Here is an 18,689-nt window from a genome sequence, read left to right on the forward strand (position 1 = left end):
TGTCAGGCTCCTCTGTCCATGGAACTCTCCAGTCAAGAATAGTGGAGTGAGTTGCCATTCTCTTCTTCAGGGAATCTTCCCTACCCATGGATTGAACCCTAGGTCTCCTGCATTGCAGGGAGATTCTTTTACCGTTTGAACTACCAGCCCAATTTTGTACTGGAACATAGTCAGTTAACAATGTATGATAGTTTCAGGGGAACATCTAGGGAACTCAGCCATCAGGAAGGGAAACTTCAGAAAACATTTACTTTTCTGTTTTATTTCAAATTGTCTAATTATTTCAAAAAAATATAAACATGTAATAGTTTGATAGTTTGCAGGATCCTGGAACAACCCAAACTCCCCCTTCAAGTTATAAATACTATCTTCTCTTTTTTATTCTCTACATTTTGTAACATACGAGAGATTACATTTAATAAAACCAAAGGCAAACACACAAAAAAACTCTGGAGGCCCAGGTGTGAGATCTGCCTTCACCTTCACCCTCCCCTATGTGGGCGGGGAGATCCTCCCAGACTAAGCTAGGTGCTCCAGGAAGGTCAGCCACAGTCAGAGGCAGTCAACGATCCAGAAGCCACTGCATCATGAGTGTCTCTGAGCTGAGCCCCACCAGAGCCCTGGGCGGGGTCTCTGGGCTCCTGCAGGTGGTCTCCCTGCTAGGCCTGGTTCTGCTTATGCTCAAGGTGGCACAGCTCTACCTGCGCAGACAGTGGCTGCTCAAAGCCCTTCATCAGTTCCCATCTCCTCCTTCCCACTGGTTCTACGGACACAAGAAAGAGGTAGGATGGAGCAGGATGGGGGAGTGGGAGGGCAGGGAGGGCTGGAGCAAGGGATGGTCATGGTCAGTTAGTCCATGGGACAAAGCCTTTTTGTGTGACCATCACATGGCCCCACGAAGTAACACAGCTTATCTCTTAGATCTAGGCCCCTCACCCTGTCCTGGGGGCTCACTCCTCCCAGGCCCTGTGCTGGTGTCCTCGAGTCTGTCAGACACCCCTTCCTCAGGGAGATCTCAGGCTGTCCTGGAAACCCTGCTCTTTGAAGACAATGGTTATTCCTTATTGACTCTCCCTGCTCTCCAGGCAGAGCAGCTTCAACTGTCCTCACAGAAGAGGCTTCTAGATGTTTCCCTGCTCATCACTCAATTGCATGCTCCCTGCCTGGCCCCGAGCTTGCCTGGGAGCACAGACATCAGTCTGATGGATCAGCCCTGTGGGTTCACTGTGTGTGGAGACAACACACAGGAATCTAAGACAGTGCGGGTCACAGGAAAAGAGGCTCACCTCCTGGGTCGTGTTATTTCAGGTATTAGAAAAAACTGGCTTGGTTTCTTAGGACTGAGGGATTTTGCCTGGCATGTAATTATAGTGCTTAATTCCTGACAAGTTGCTGTCATGCAGGAACAGTTTCCTGGGATGGGGTTAGGTGAGGAGAACTGTCTGTTTGGTGTCCTCTCTCTGAACTATGAGCTCTTGGAACTGAGCCTGTAATCCCCCTCACCCTCAGCACCCAGCCCAGAGCCTGCACAGAGCAGTGTCAGTCCATTACGTGGAGGGAGAGGCAGGAGGGAAAGGAGCAGCTTGCAGGCTGGGAGGGGCAGCACTTGCCTAGAGGTTCGGGGAGCTCAGGGCAAAGTCAGGGGCCATATGGAAATGGCTCACCAAGGGTTTGTGGCTTAAACAATTGTTAGGAGACAATCACAAGTTGAACAGATCTGAGGCCTCTTTCTTTGCAGCACGATTAGAGCAGAGTAGAGACAAAGAGAAGTAGAAGCAGCCCAAGCCCCATGCAGGCTGGCCCAGTACCTCTCTCCCCTCTCCTTCCTAATCTCCAGCACCTTGGGTCGCTCAAGGTCCTCTTCACCTGCCTGTGCATTCCAGCCTCTGGGACTTGGCTCCCCATGTGCCCTCGCCCTGGAATGATCTCATCCGTCACCTGACTTTCTCACAAGCCCCAGGCCCAAGTCATTTTCATTCTGGGTCTCCCAGGAGTGGAGAGGACAACTCTTTTTCTCTGGATGTCCTTCTCACAAGTCAGTGGTAACTGGATTCAGCTATTTCTCTCTGCAAGATCATAACTATGAGCTTCTTCTGGAAAGCCTACCTCTGGTTCATTTTTCTATCTTGAAATCATCTTGGTAAATTATGAATCAAATAATAGCAAGTGCAGGAATAAGACTTTTCTAACATCCAGCTCTGAGTTAGACCCTATTCCCCAAAGCTTCCCCATAGGCTTTGTCTTCCCTACATCACACTTTCATGACCCGCTCCTGTTTTGGCCACCTAATCTCTCAGTCTCCTCCACTAGCCTGTAGGGTCCAAACAGATGGGCATCTACAGCCACATCCTAATTTAGTACTTTAAATCCGTGTCTGGCATGAAGTAAATGCTCAGTAAACACAGGCTCAGCGAAGGAACGTGACCCACAGTACAATTTGCCTCAAAGGTGGGGAGCTCTGATGGCAGAAGAATGTAGGCAGAGATCAGATAGCAAAGGGGCAGAGGGTTGCTCTGAGTTACACAGAGTCATTGAAGTGAAGACAATTTGACTACATGAAACACACCTGGGACCAATTGTTGATGAGAAATCTAGAGGTGACAAAACAAACTGAGTCTCCAAAGTTGAGGAAAGGCAGTTGCTCTGTGGCCCAGAGGACAGGCCACCAGGTAGAGGGAAGAACATGGGCAAAGACCTGGAAGATGAGCAGGTGGAGCCAGTGCAAGAAGCACTGGAAGCAGCATCTTGAAGGCAGAGCAATGCATCTGTGGAGTTGCCACCGCATTAGGGCAAGAGTAGAGACAGAAAGGAAGCACCTTGGTGGTCCATAGTCAGGAGTTTACAAAGATTCCTCTAAGCGGTGGTAAGTGTACAAAAGTTTCTGACAGTCAATGAAAAAGAGATTAAAAATCCACATATCAAAATCTTATTTCAATACCATTCTCATATATGTACACTCAGAATCTGTCCTACAACTGTGCATACACTCGATATGAAAAATAATAATATATACACACAATGTGGTATTTACTTTTTTCCACTTAGCCATATACATTCCAAACAATCTTTCTTATTAAGAAACATCAACATGTATGCTGGGATAATATTAAATGTGTGTAGTGACTGGTATGGCAAAATGAAATTAATATATAAATTTAATTTTTAAGATATAATCTATTCATTCTTTAAATAAATCTAATCATATGGCATCTGGTCCCATCACTTCATGGCAAATAGATGGGGAAACAGTGGAAATACTAGCTGATTTTATTTTTCTGGGCTCCAAAATCACTGCAGATAGTGACTGCAGCCATGAAATTAAAAGATGCTTACTCCTTGGAAGGAAAGTTATGCCCAACCTAGACAGCATATTAAAAAGCAGAGACATTACTTTGCCAACAAAGATCCATCTAGTCAAGGCTATGGTTTTTCCAGTGGTCACGTATGGATGTGAGAGTTGGACTATAAAGAAAGCTGAGCGCCGAAGAATTGATGCTTTTGAACTGTGGTGTTGGAGAAGACTCTTGTAAGTCCCTTGGACTGCAAGGAGATCCAACCAGTCCATCCTAAAGGAGATCAGTCCTAGGTGTTCATTGGAAGGACTGATGCTGAAGCTGAAACTCCAGTACATTGGCCACCTGATGCGAAGTGTTGACTCACTTGAAAAGACCCTGATGCTAGGAAAGATTGAGGGCAGGAGAAGAAGGGGACAACAGAGAATGAGATGGTTGGATGGCATCACCAACTCAATGGACATGGATTTGGGTCGACTCCGGGAGTTGGTGATGGACAGGGAGGCCTGGCGTGCTGTGGTTCATGGGGTCGCAAAGAGTCAGACACGACTGAGCGACTGAAATGAACTGAACTGAACCATATGACAACACTGCTTACCAAGTGATAGAAATTATCATCAGTTGCTCAAGCAACAAATGATTTCCAAAATTTTCATAAACCAAGTAATTTTCTTTGATGTAAGTTTCTGTAGGCAGTTTGTAGTGTTGGCCCATACCTCTACCCGACATGGGACAGAATCCAATCTTAGGACAGTGATGGACAGCCTGCAAGGTTGGATGAGATTCCAGGTCAGAAGAAATAGTTCTAAACTCTTAGTTCTGCTGATGGGTCCAGAATGATAATCTGGTACCCTTCCAGCCCTTCACCCTGACTTCAGCTCCAAAACAAAAAGAAAGGCATTATTGACTTATCTTTTCCTTGGTGACAGTTCCAAGAGGAGAGTGAGCTGCCACTGCTACTGGAAAGGGTAGAGAAATACCCAAGGGCCTGTGTTCGCTGGCTGTGGGGCACAAGTGCCTTAGTATCTGTCTACGACCCTGACTACATGAAGATGGTCCTAGGGAGATCAGGTGAGAAGGAAACCCTCAGCTGGAGACAATCTGTCATTTGAGTACATGTCCCTGGGTGTGAAATTCCACAAGAGACTGACACTTCAGACATCAAGGCCTGAACTCCTCCAAACACCCTCCCAACCATAACCGAGACTAGGGTTTCTCTTTTATGTCTTACTTTTTACAAATGAATTGAGATGATCCCAGAACTGGAAGATGATTCCCTGTCCACACTAATCTAGGTTGGGCACCTCTCATTGTTGCCTCTTCTGTGTCATGAGATGGCCAGATGACCACACGCTGTAGAAAAATCACAGGTTCTTCCTTATTCTCTGGCAGTGAACTGAGTTTATGTTTCAGGGCAATTCACCATCTTAGTCCTGTGAGTGTTCTGCTCTGGAGCACCAAGCCTCCCTTCCTGGGACCACAATGACTATCAGGACAGAGAGAGTCAGGGATGGGAGGCAAGAGTGTTGTGGTTTCAGAAAGATTGTCATCTGATAAGAACCAAGCAAGGAAGGGAGTCCATGGTCTAGACCTCAGCTGCTCTGGAGGCTCCTTGCAGAGTTTGTTGCCATCCACATTCCTTCTATACCTTTCAGATCCAAAGCCTCATAGATCCTCCAAATACTTGAATTCCTGGATTGGTAAGTACATTTAAATACAACTGCAGACCACCCACCATTTAGGTTAAACAAGAGCGGTCTCTTTGCGTAAATGGAGAACAACAGGTGCCAGGCACCCTCATCTCTCAATCAAACCTCATTTCTCTTCTGCTAATAAAACCCTCAGCCTTTGTAATGGTGCTGTAGCCCTCCTTTTACCTAAGCTTCTTTTTTATAACTTTTCTGTCTTTACTAATGTTTCCAGTCTAACTTTTCGATGAGTCCTTTGATCACCTGTTCACCTACTCTTTTTCAACCTCTATCTCACTGCTCTTATAATCACATCCTATGGACAGACATACTGGAAATTCACATCCCTAAAATGTACTGGATTTTCCCACCCCTGCCCATGATGAGCCTTCTCCTGACACCCTTGGTTCCTCCCAAGTTGGCCCCACTCTCCCCAGTGCCCATACACACCCATCCGTGGTTCAGGGACAGGTTTGCTGCTGTTGGAGGGGCAAAAATGGTTCCAGCACCGGCGGATGCTGACCCCAGCCTTCCACTATGACATCCTGAAGCCCTATGTGGGAATCATGGCCAACTCTGTCCGAGTGATGCTGGTGAGTCCACCCCTTGTCACCATACGCGCTAGAATCCAGCACAGCTGACAAAGTCCACTATCAGACACTTACGTCCCTCAGGCACCCACTGAATAGAGCCCCACAGAATGACGCACTCATGACTTAGTACGAGAGAGCACTCATTAAAGCTAGGTGGGACAGAGGAACATCTAGGCTCCAGCTTGGATCCATAATTTTCTCCTCACCAAGAGAAATCAGGGCCATGGTGTATTCAGGGTCCACTCTTCTCCCATCTCCATGTTTGAACACAGGGGAGTAGATCAAGGAGGTCAGTGCAAATTGGCCCTGGCTGGCCTGGGCAATGGCAGCTTCGGTGGCAGAGTGGACATCCTAGGGTGCCACACAGGTGGGCTCTGGCCTGGGTTCCATGGATTCTGCACATCACTGAGCCACTCATGGGAGGAAATGAGTCCAGGTCTACACTCACAGAGCTGGGCCTTCACAAACATCACCTCTGATCTGGACTGGGTATCACCTGGTCTTAGGTTACATTAAATAAATGAAAGGAATTGAGTAGATCGTGCCCCTTATAGGAGCCCCATTAGAGCCACCTTAGCTTTTCCTTGCCTTGAAATATTTGCTTTGTAGTGTTGATAACACTTGTCCAGATCTGACCTCAGGACAAATATTCTCCCCCGACTATGCTTTCTGCTCAGCCACAAGCTGGTTAATATCATAAATTATTCCTAAAATTCATAATTAATTAGGATATTAGAAGAGAATACAACTATTATATAGTAACGGTTCAAAGAAATAGGCATTACATTATACACGTGTGTTACAGCCCTAAGTTGCTAAAACAAGTCTGCTTAGAAAATGAGGAAATTTCATCTGAAGATGTACAGACAGAGAGAAAACCAGGACTTCTGGGGAAGCAGAATAGGGTCAATCCCCATCCCTCCACAGGACAAGTGGGAGGAGCTTGTCAGCCAGGACTCACATCTGGAGATCTTTGGACATGTCTCCTTGATGACCCTGGACACCATCATGAAGTGCGCCTTCAGTCACCAGGGCAGCGTCCAGACGGACAGGTCAGTGACAGCTCTTCAACGGCAGAGTCCTTTTCTCACCATCTGGGAATGACTTACCTGAGAGGCAGTAAGGGCAGTGTTAAGGTTTCTCAGCACAAAAAAAAAGTTCTGCAGAGAGACATGGACCAAAGTCAAATTCTACCCAGACTATTCTTGACTCAATCACTAGTTCCAGTTTCCTACACAGGGAGAAGCCTGGATCCTCAGGCCACTTGTAAATACTGAGGGGCTCCTCGGGCTAAGACAGAAATGGCAATACCTCAGTGCTGCCTGTCTCCACTGACTGAGGAATCCTTGACCCAGAGCCCCAGTTCCTCTCTAGGACAGAGGTTCCCTCAGCTCCAGTCTCTTCTGCATCCTCTCCCTTCAGGAACTCCCAGTCCTACATCCAGGCCATCAGGGACCTCAGTCATCTGATTTTTTCCCGACTGCGGAATGCTTTCCACCAGAACGACCTCATCTACAGGCTGACCCCTGAAGGCCGCCGGAACCACCAGGCCTGCCAGATCGCCCATCAACACACAGGTTCCCCTCCTTCTTGTGGGCTGCTCTACACACCTTCATCAGGCACATATGGCAGGGCCTGGCCTTGATTCTTCAGGCAGAGCCCAGACTCCTGCTTCCTCTTCAGGAGCTGGCTCACACCCTCCTGCTGCAGGGACTGGGAACCCAGAGGTCGGGGTGTCACCGGGTTGGGGATGACTGAGTGAGGCCCCTCCCAGCAGCATTCAGGCAGAGCCCCCACAGGCTGTGCTACTTCAGGGATTGCCGCCTGAAGTAGGTGTCGCTGGAGCTCTCAGTCTTGACATGCTCACCCAGTGCCACCCACCTCATCCACCTGGCACCCAGACTGGGCCTGAGGGGCAGATGGGGCTATGGTGGGGCTGCATATGGGCCCCCAGAGTCCTCAGCTCTGGCTGGGAACCACTGTTCTGGGACAGATGCAGTGATCAAGGAGAGGAAGGCTCACCTGCAGAAGGAGGGAGAGCTGGAGAAGGTGAGGAGCAGGAGGCACTTGGACTTCCTGGACATCCTCCTCTTTGCCAGAGTGAGTGTAGACAAGAGAGGCCTGAGCCTTTGGGCAGAAGCACACAGGAAGGGCAGACCCTGCACTCTGGCCCTGCCTCCACAGATGGAGAATGGGAGCAGCTTGTCTGACAAGGACCTCCGTGCCGAAGTGGACACATTCATGTTTGAGGGCCATGACACCACAGCCAGTGGCATCTCCTGGATCCTCTATGCTCTAGCCTCCCACCCTGAGCATCAGCAGAGATGCAGGGAAGAGATCCTGAGCCTCCTGGGGGATGGCACCTCCATCACCTGGTGAGTGTCCAGGAGATGAAAGAACCCTGTCCCACCTGAGCTAGAGAGAATCCTTGCTTGTCCAGTCCTGCCTGCTCTCAGATGGGCTTCCTTGCAGGGATCACCTGGACCAGATGCCCTACACCACCATGTGCATCAAGGAGGCACTGAGACTCTATCCACCAATACCAGTCATTGCCAGAGAGCTGAGCAAGCCCATCACCTTCCCTGATGGACGCTCCTTACCTGCAGGTATGAACTTCACCTCACCACTCAGCTAAGTACTCTGTAGGACCATGTGGTAAACCAGAAATCCACATGTGCTTTCCCAGTTGCAGTATGCTCTGATTTTTTTCTACCAGAAGATAATATTTACCCACTAGTTTAAATGAGTTTTGAAAAATGTTTTTCTTTAAAAACGTAGGAATAATACTACCATATATCCAACAATGCCGCTACTGGGAATATAACCTGAGACCCTGGAAATAAAAAAGAACGTGTACCACAGTGTTCATTGCAGCATTATTTACAACAGCCAGGACATGGAAGCAAACTAGATGTCCATCGACAAATGAATGGATTATGAAGATATGGTCCATAAATTCAAGGGAATATTACTCAGTCATAAAACAGTATGAAACTGAGTCTGTTGCAGTGAGGTGGATGAACCTGCAGCCTGTTATACAGAGTGAAATAACTCAGAAACAGAAAAACAAATATCATATATTAACACATATATATAGAATCTAGAAAAATAGTACTGATGAACCATTTGCAGGGAAGGAATGTAGGTTTAGACATCAGTTCAGTTCAGTCACTCAATTGTGTCTGACTCTTTGTAACCCATGGACTGAAACACACCAGGATTCCCCGTCCATCACCAGCTCCAAGAGATTACTTAAACTCATGTCCATCGAGTCAGTGATGCCATCCAACCTTCATCCCCTTTTCCTCCTGCTGTCTGTCTTTCCCAGCAAAAGGGTCTTTTCCAATGAATCAGGTCTTTGCATGAGGTGGCCAAAGTACTGGAGCTTCAGCTTCAGCATCAGTCCTTTCAATGAATATTCAGGACTGATTTCCTTTAGTATTGACTGGTTGGATCTTCTCACAGTCCAAGGGACTCTCAAGAGTCTTCTCCAACACTACAGTTTAAAAGCATTAATTCTTCAGTGCTCAGCTTTCTTTATGGTCTAACCCTCACATCCATACATGACTACCGGAAAAAACATAGCTTTGACAAATGGACATTTATCTCAAAGTGATTTTTGGCTTTTTAACATGCTGTCTTGGTTGGTATTAGCTTTTATTCCAAAGAGCAAGCATCTTTTAATTTCATCGCTGTAATCACCATCTGCAGTGATTTTGGAGTCCAAGAAAATAAAGTCTGTCACTGTTTCTATTGCTTCCCCATCTATTTGCCATGAAGTGATGTGACCAGATCCCATGATCTTAGTTTTCTGAATGTTGAATTTTAAGCCACTTTTTCACTCTCCTTTTTCACTTTCATCACGAGGCTCTTCAGTTCCTCTTTGTTTTCTGCCATAAGGGTGGTGGCATCTGCATATCTGAGGTGATTGATCTTTCTCCCGGCAATCTTGATTCCAGCTTGTGCTTCTTTCAGCCAAGCGTTTCTCATGATGTACTCTGCATAGAAGTTAAATAAGTAGGGTGACAATATACAGCCTTGATGTACTCCTTTTCCTATTTGGAACCAGTCTGTTGTTCCATGTCCAGTTCTAACTGTTGCTTCCTGACCTGCATATAGGTTTCTCAAGAGGCAGGTCAGGTGGTCTGGTATTTCTATGTCTTTCAGAATTTTCCACAGTTTATTGTGATCCACACAGTCAAAGGCTTTGGCATAGTCAATAAAGCAGAAATAGATGTTTTTATGGAACTCTCTTGCTTTTTCCATGATCCAGCAGATGTTGGCAATTTGATCTCTGGTTCCTCTAGCTTTTCTAAATCCAGCTGGAACATCTGGAAGTTCACGGTTCACATACTGTTGAAGACTCACTTGGAGAATTTTGAGGATTACTTTGCTAGTGTGTGAGATGAGTGCAATTGTGTGGTAGTTTGAACATTCTTTGGCATTGCATTTCTCTGCGATTGAAATGAAAACTGACTTTTCCAGTCCTGTGGCCACTGCTGAGTTTTCCAAATTTGCTGGCATATTGAGTATAGCACTTTCACAGCACCATCTTTCAGGATTTGAAATAGCTCAACTGGAATTCCATCACCTCCACTAGCTTTATTCATAGTGATGCTTTCTAAGGCCCACTTGACTTCACACTCCAGGATGTCTGGCTCTAGGTAGGTGATCACACTATCATGGTTGTCTGGGTCATTAAGATCTTTTTTTGTATAGTTATTTTGTGTATTCTTGCCACCTTTTCTCAATATCTTCTGCTTCTCTTAGGTCCATACCACTTCTGTCCTTTATTATGCCTATCATTGCATGAAATGTTCCCTTGATATCTTTAATTTTCTTGAAGAGATCTCTAGTCTTTCCCATTCTATTGTTTCCTCTATTTCTTTGCATTGATCACTGAGGAAGGCTTTCTTATCTCTCCTTGCTATTCTTTGGAACTCTGCATTCAGATGGGTATATCTTTTCTTTTCTTCTTTGCTGTTTGCTTCTCTTCTTCTCTCAGCAATTTGTAAGGCCTCCTCAGACAACCATTTTGCCTTTTTGCCTTTCTTTTTCTTGGGGTTGTTATAGGTCACTGCCTCCTGTACAATGTCACAAACCTTTGCCATACGTCTTCAGGCACTCTTCTATTAGATTTAATCCCTTGAATCTATTTGTCACTTCCACTGTATAATATTAAAAAGCTGAGACATTACTTTGCTGAAAAAGGTCCATCTAGTCAAAGCTATGGTTGTTCCAATAGTCATGTATGGATGTTAGAGCTGGACCAAAAAGAAGACTGAGAGCTGAAGACTAGATGCTTTTGTACTGTGGTATTGGAGAAGACTCTTGAGATTCCCTTGGACTACAAAGAGATCACACCAGTCATTCCTAAAGGAAATCACTCCTGAATCCTCATTGGAAGGACCAATGCTGAAGCTGAAGCTCCAATACTTCGGCCACCTGATGCAAAGAGCTGACACATTAGAAAAGACTCTGATGCTGGGAAAGATTGAAGGCAGGAGGAGAGGGGGAAAACAGAGGATATGATGGTTGAATGGCATCACTGACTCAATGGACATGAGTTTGAGCAAGCTCCGGGAGATGGTGTAGAACAGGAAAGCCTGGTGTGCTACAGTTCTAGGGGTGGCAAAGGGTTGAACCTGACTGAGTGACTGAACAACAACAACACTAAAATAATTACCTAAAATTCAGGGAGTAAGCAGAGAGATGTGGTAAGTGGAAGTGCATATATGCACATGTTTTCATCCACACAGCCAGTCTCTGTCTTTTGGTTGGTGCATTTAATCCATTTACATTTAAGGTAATTATTGATATGTATGATTCTATTCAGTTCAGTTCATTTCAATCACTCAGTCATGTCTGACTCTTTAGACCCCGTGAACCGCAGCATGCCAGGCTTCCCTGTCCATCACCAACTCCCAGAGTCCACCCAAACTCATGTCCATCGAATTGGTGATGCCATCCAACCATCTCATCCTGTGTCGTTCCCTTCTCCTCCTGCCCTCAATCTTTCCCAGCATCAGGGTCTTTTCAAATGAGTCAACTCTTCACATCAGGTGGCCCAAGTACTGGAGTTTCAGCTTCAGCGTCAGTCCTTCCAATGAACACCCAGGACTGATCTCCTTTAGGATGGACTGGTTGGATCTCCTTGCAGTCCAAGGGACTCTCAAAAGTCTTCTCCAACACCACAGTTAAAAGCATCAATTCTTCAGTGCTCAGCTTTCTTTATAGTCCAACTCTCACATCCATACATGACCACTGGAAAACCATAGCCTTGACTAGATGGACCTTTGTTGGCAAAGTAATCTCTCTGCTTTTTAATATGCGATCTAGGTTGGTCATAACTTTTCTTCCAAGGAGTAAGCGTCTTTTAATTTCATGGCTGCAATTACCATCTGCAGTGATTTTGGAGCCCAGAAAAATAAAGTCTGACATTGTTTCCACTGTTTCCCCATCTATTTCCCATGAAGTGATGGGAATGGGTGCCATGATCTTTGTTTTCTGAATGTTGAGCTGTAAGCCAACTTTTTCACTCTCCACTTTCACTTTCATCAAGAGGCTTTTTAGTTCCTCTTCACTTTCTACCATAAGGGTGGTGTCATCTGCATATCTGAGGTTATTGATATTTCTCCCGGCAATCTTGATCTCAGCTTGTGCTTCCTCTAGCCCAGCATTTCTCATGATGTACTCTGCATAGAAGTTAAATAAGCAGGGTGACAATATACAGCCTTGACGTACTCCTTTTCCTATTTGGAACCAGTCTGTTGTTCCACGTCCAGTTCTAACTGTTGCTTCCTGACCTGCATATAGGTTTCTCAAGAGGCAGGTCAGGTGGTCTGGTATTTCTATGTCTTTCAGAATTTTCCACAGTTTATTGTGATCCACACAGTCAAAGGCTTTGGCATAGTCAATAAAGCAGAAATAGATGTTTTTCTGGAACTCCCTTGCTTTTTGTTGATCCAGCAGATGTTGGCAATTTGATTTCTGGTTCCTCTGCCTTTTCTGAAACCAGCTTGAACATCAGGAAGTTCACGGTTCACGTATTGTTGAAGCCTGGCTTGGAGAATGTTGAGGATTACTTTACTAGCGTGTGAAATGAGTGCAATTGTGTGGTAGTTTTGAGCATTCTTTGGCATTGCCTTTCTTTGGGATTGGAATGAAAACTGACCTTTTCCAGTCCTGTGGCCACTGCTGAGTTTTCCCAAATTTGCTGGCCTATTGAGTGCAGCACTTTCACAGCACCATCTTTCAGGATTTGAAATAGCTCAACTGGAATTCCATCACCTCCACTAGCTTTGTCCGTAGTGGTGCTTCCTAAGGCCCAGTTAATGTCACATTCCAGGATGTCTGGCTCTAGGTGAGTGATCACACCATCGTGATTATCTTGGTCGTGATGATCTTTTTTATATAGTTCTTCTGTGTATTCTTGCCACCTCTTCTTAATATCTTCTGCTTCCGTTAGGTCCCTACCATTTCTGTCCTTTATTGAGCCCATATGATTCTATTACCATTTTCCTAATTGTTTTGGATTTATTTTCGGTAGGTCTTTTCCTTCTCTTGTGTTTCCTACCTAGAGAAATTCCTTTAGCATTTGTTTTAAAGCTGGTTTCGTGGTGCTGAATTCTCTTAACTTTTTCTTGTCTGGTCTGGAAAGCTTTTTTTTCCTTCCTGAAATCTGAAGAAGAGTCATTTTGGGTAGAGTATTCTTGGTTGTATCTTCTTCCCTTTCATCACTTTAAATACATGCTGTTCCATTCTGGCTTGTAGAGTTTCTGTTGAAAAATCAGCAGATAGCCTGGTGGGAGTTCTCTTGTATGTTATTTGTTGTTTTCCCCTTGTTGTCTTTAATATTTTATCTGTCTTTAATTTTTGTTAGTTTGATTACTATATGTTTCCATGTATTCCTCCTTGAGTTTATCCTTTCTGGAACTCTCTGTGCTTCCTGAACTTGGTTGACTATTTCCTTTCCCATGTTCTGGAAGATTTCAGCTATTATCTCTTCAAATATTTTCTTTGGTCCTTTCTCTCTCTCTTCTCATTTTGAGACCCCTACATTGCAGATGTTTAGGCTGTCTTCATTTCTTGTCATTCTTTTTTCTATAGTCTGTTCTACAGCAGTGATTCCCACAATTCTGTCCTCCAGGTTATTTTTCCATTTTTCTGCTTCATTTATTCTGCTACTGATTCCTTCTAGTGTATTATTATCTCTGTTTGTTTATTCTTTAGTTGTTCTGGGTCTTTGGTCAACAGTTCATTGCATCTTCTCAATCTTTGCTTCTATTTTTTTCATGAAATCCTGAATCATCTTCACTTTCATTATTCTGAATTCTTTTTCTGGAAGGTTGCCTATCTCCACTTCAGTTCCTCTGTGTATCCTTGCCACCTCTTCTTAATATCTTCTGCTTCTGTTAGGTCCATACCATCTCTGTCCTTTATCGAGCCCATCTTTGCATGAAATGTTCCCTTGTTATCTCTAATTTTCTTGAAGAGATCTCTAGTCTTTCTTCCCATTCTGTTGTTTTCCTCTATTTCTTTGCATTGATCACTGAGGAAGATTTTTTTTTATCTCTCCTTTCTATTCTTTGGAACTCTGCATTCAAATGGGAATAGCTTTCCTTTTCTCCTTTGCTTTTCACTTCTCTCCCTTTCATAGCTATTTGTAAGGCCTCCTCAGTCAGCCATTTTGTTTTTTTGCATTTCTTTTTCCATGGGGATGGTCTTGATCCCTGTCTCCTGTACAATGTCACGAACCTCCATCCATAGTTCATTAGGTACTCTGTCTATCAGATCTAGTCCTAGTAACATCCAATTTAAAAAATGAGTGGGTTGCTATTTCTCTCTCTCTCTGTATGTATGTATATATATATATACATATACATACACACACACACACACAACATTGTACAGCTAGCAACATCCAATTAAAAACATGACTCACACAGAACTTGAATGCAACAAAAGCTCAATAAACAAATGTTAACCCTTGAATGTGGTCTTATAATGGAAACTAAAACTATAATTCCTTGAAACATGAAGACTTAAGAGAAAAGCAGACAGAAGCAGGGGGAAGCATGCTTTTTCCACATGGATCTAAGTAAAGAAGGGAGCTTAGGGACTCCACTGTCATGGGTCAGATAGTCCAGTCTCTGAGGATTCCTCTGGTGGGTGGCAGAGAGCAGCTGATGATGAAGTCTGAGAGCCCTGCCATGGCTGGAGGCCACCCACTGATTCACCTCACAGTGGTCTGAATCCCAGCCCTTCCCCATTTTGGCTGTGCAATCATAGACCCATCCCTTAACCTTTCTGAGGCTCAGGTGCTTCATTGGTTCATGGGGATAGAACTGCCTTCCTTGAGGGCTGTGTGAGGATTAAATGAGTTACTGCACATTCCCCAGGGTCATGATGGCACTTGATAAATGTGAGTTGTCACCTGAGTTGCTCCTAAATGTAAGCCTCCAATTCTCTTACTTCTCAGTCCTGGGTCCTGGTCACCTACTCCTACCAGAGCTCATGTGCTTTTTCATGCCCAGCCCACCTGTCTTGCAAGAACATCATTTCATTCAGAGTGATGGAGGGTGCTCCCATGGTGGTTCCCAGGACTTTTGTGAAGACATACTCCCCCTGCTTCATGGGGACCATCAGGCTTCTTTCTCTCCTCTCTGCCCCACAGGAATCTTTGTCTCCCTCTCCTTTTATGGACTTCATCACAACCCAAATGTGTGGCCGAACCCGGAGGCAAGTTGGTGGTGTGAGGAGGGGATGGGATGCTCTCTCCACACCAGCCGCTCCTGCTCCTGCTCTGTGGATTGATGTGAGGAGTTTGACCCCCATTGTTCTCTCTGCAGGTGTTTGACCCATCCCGGTTTGCAGCAGGTTCTACTCGACACACCCATGCCTTCCTGCCCTTCTCAGGAGGGTCCAGGTGAGGCCTCTGTACTGGGGGAAGCAGGTGTCACTGGTTGCTCCCTGCTGTGTGTGACTGTCTACATTCGTATGCGGTGCATGCAGTTCTGTCCTCATGTGTTGATGTATTGAGAAGGAGGCGTGGGTCTCCATGTACAAGAAGGTCTTTAGGGCCTGCCACAATGACGTTGACCTCCTGATATCCACAAGGACTGACATCATTTCCGTGTCAGTGACTGATCCAAAGTATCCAGGGTTTTCCTCACTTTAGGAGTATGACATCTTAACATTAGAAGTCTTCTTGAAAGTTAAACTACACATGTTTGGTTTGGGCAATTTCAGTCACCTTAAAAGATGGTTTCCTCTGTTCCCACATTACTAGTCAGCCTACTGCCTTTCTACTTAATTCACCGGTCCACCTCTCACTGTATCTATTGTGTTTGCATGGGTTTCGAATATCAGTTGCCTTCCATGTCCTGAGGCTTCAAGTCATGTCTGTGATCAGTCATAGTTGTTGTTTGAATAAGTTTCACAGTCATGAGTGTGTTCTCTAGTTCTACAGTACATCTGACATAATTTTGACTTCATATTAATATAACCATGACATATTTTCCTGTTACCAAAATTCTTTATATAATAGCAGAAGTTATATATCATAGTCTCAGAGTCTACAGAATCTAATGTTAGCAAGATAAAGAGTAAAGTGGAGGATGATCAAGTCAGCTTTTGGGAGAAAATTATTCTTTATTTGAGAAGCATTTGTAAAGTCCCTTGTATGTAAAGTATAAAGCACCCTTGAAATAGCTATTAACCTGGATGATACATTCCTAAATGACTAAAGATCTTAAAGGCTACAGAACTTCCCCTAAAATAATAACTTCAGTGACTTTGTAACTTAGTAGAAACAAGCTTTTTCTGACTCTACAGTTCTGGGAAAATTTCAACTGTGAATCAGCATTCACAGAACAGCTTTGAAGCAAATTGTCTTCCTGAATTGCTTCTAGGATTTGGTTTACACCAGGGTCCAGTCCTTCCTTGTAGACATGGCTGCACATCACGCAGCTGCCACTAGAGGAAAGGGGAGACTAGGCAGCTTGATTTTAGGTCAGAATGAATATTTGTTATACTCTCAGTCCATTTGAGTTGTTTTCTATTCAATTAATATTGTTTAAATATGAAAGCATGTCTCTGTGTGCCAAGACCTGTGCTAGGAGATGGGAACACAAAGATGATAACACTGTCCTCCCCCAGGGCTCACTGTCAACAAATCAACATGTCTACTCAAGACAGACATCATTCACACATCCACTCTTTCACTCATTCATTCATTGGGCAGACTGTGGAAGGATCCATGATCCAGCACTATGCTGGGCACTGGATGTGCTGTGTCCTTGAGTTAACACGCATTGGAGCCTTGAGGGTCCCGAGTGGGAAGAGGAGGTGAGAGTGGTGAGAGTGCAGAGGGGGTGAGGGTGGTGGGTGGTGGTCACTGGATTGAGCCTTCAGCATAAGGATGGCAGAGGCGAGGAGAGGGGACCTCAACAGTTGATGAGTCAGAAAAAGGAGCTGGACAGACCCCAGGTGAGTAAAAATAATCCAGAGAGGGCAGTGATGCAACTAAGGCATTGGGACATGTCTTCCCTGTGGTGCAGAACATAGCAGGCCTGGAGATACTGTGGGTTTAGAGAGAGGGGAGGAATGGAGGCTGAAAAGGCCAGATGAGGAGTCCAAGGGATGGTTAGGAGGATCATTTCTAGATTAGAATGGAATGTTCCAAAGTTAGATTGACTGAGGGGCTGAGGGGGATAGGAAGCCAGACCATTAATTGTGAGGCAAATGGTCAGCTGGTTAGGGTCGTTAACCCATGTCCCACCAGGAAGCCTCGTGTTGCCATTCTGATTCCTTACACAACCCTGTCTCGTCATCTCTGGGAACTGGGCAGCCTGTCTGTCCACCGTAAGTGGTAAGGTCCTGAGAGGGTGTCCACCTTGCCCCATACAGTGCCCTGGCCTGACCTGAAACCAGGAATTGCCCATGGATGAGTGAGTAAAGTACTAGTTCACAGTTCTCGATCCACTTGACTTGACTCTGTGACTTAGAGCACTGATGCTCCCCAACAGGATTTCCTGCTGAGAGCAGAAGTAGGAGGTTGGAGACAGTCCTTAGAGAGGTGGGCTTTGTTATAGGTCAGGGGGAGAGTTTGGCCCAAGGCTTGGCTGTCAAGTTCAGTGTGATGAGTAAGGAAGGGATCAGGGCTGGGCCATGTGGAGGAGAGCCCTGAATCCCTGTGCTCAGCAGGGGTTAGAAGCCTCTGCTCTCTTCCTTTTTATCTCCCAACCCAGGAACTGCATCGGGAAGCAGTTTGCCATGAATGAGTTGAAGGTGGCCGTGGCCCTGACCTTGCTTCGCTTTGAGCTCTCACCGGATCCCACCAGGAGCCCTGTGCCCACGCCAGTCGTTGTGCTGAGATCCGCAAATGGGATCCACCTGCAGCTCAGGAAGCTGTCTGATCCAGGTGGAGACAAGGACAAGCTCTGAGGGCCCCTGCCCGCCATCCTGTCCTGCTGTCACTCTCCCTGTCCTTGCCTTTTTGCCCATTTCCTGCTTCTGTCTGCCCTCTACCAGCTTGCCTCATGTCCTGCCTCCTGCCCAGCAGCAGACTTTCTGCCCTTCTCCTCTCACCTTTGTCCAGGCTCCCTCTCTGCTGTCTCTCCATCTGTCTCTGACCACCTGTATCTCTCACTGTCCACTGGAATCCTGATCACCCGACACCCTCCAGTCTGTCTGTTCTCTCCTGTGTTTCTCCCCTTCTGCCTGCCTGTCTGACCCTGAATTCACATATATTTGCTTCTAAAATAATTTACCATTGGCTTAGGGACTTGGGGCTTCTCTGATGGCTCACAGGGTAAAGAACCCACCTGGTATCTAGGAGCCACCAGAGACTCAAGTTCAATATCTGGGTCAGGAAGATCCTTTAGAGAAGGAAATGGCAACCCACTCCAGTATTCTTGCCTGGGAAATCCCGTGAACAGAGGAGCCTGGTAGATTGCAGTTCACAGGATGGCAAAGAGTTGGACTTGACTGAGCACAGGGAAGAATATCTTAGAGACTTAGAACAATACAAAGTTATTCTCTGAAGGCTCTGGAGTGAGAAATCTGAAGTGGGTTTCCCTGGGAAAAGGAAGATGTTGGTGGGCTCCCCCTCC

The 18,689-nt window shown here is 45.5% G+C and overlaps 1 protein-coding gene across 1 annotated transcript; it reads left to right on the plus strand.

The window, feature by feature from the left end:
- The first annotated feature begins 587 nt into the window (after positions 1-587).
- Positions 588-18,415, plus strand: LOC120856192 (cytochrome P450 4A24-like). Its single transcript, XM_040231241.1, has 10 exons — positions 588-782; positions 4,223-4,364; positions 4,949-4,993; positions 5,447-5,574; positions 6,502-6,626; positions 7,568-7,680; positions 8,031-8,180; positions 15,251-15,315; positions 15,426-15,502; positions 17,826-18,415. The coding sequence occupies exons 1-10, from the start codon at positions 588-590 to the stop codon at positions 18,019-18,021; spliced, it is 1,236 nt and encodes a 411-aa protein (XP_040087175.1). The 3' UTR covers positions 18,022-18,415.
- Positions 18,416-18,689: the final 274 nt, after the last annotated feature.

The sequence above is a fragment of the Oryx dammah genome, unplaced genomic scaffold, assembly GCF_014754425.2.
Source record: "Oryx dammah isolate SB20612 unplaced genomic scaffold, SCBI_Odam_1.1 HiC_scaffold_28, whole genome shotgun sequence".
Taxonomy (NCBI): Eukaryota; Metazoa; Chordata; class Mammalia; order Artiodactyla; family Bovidae; genus Oryx; species Oryx dammah.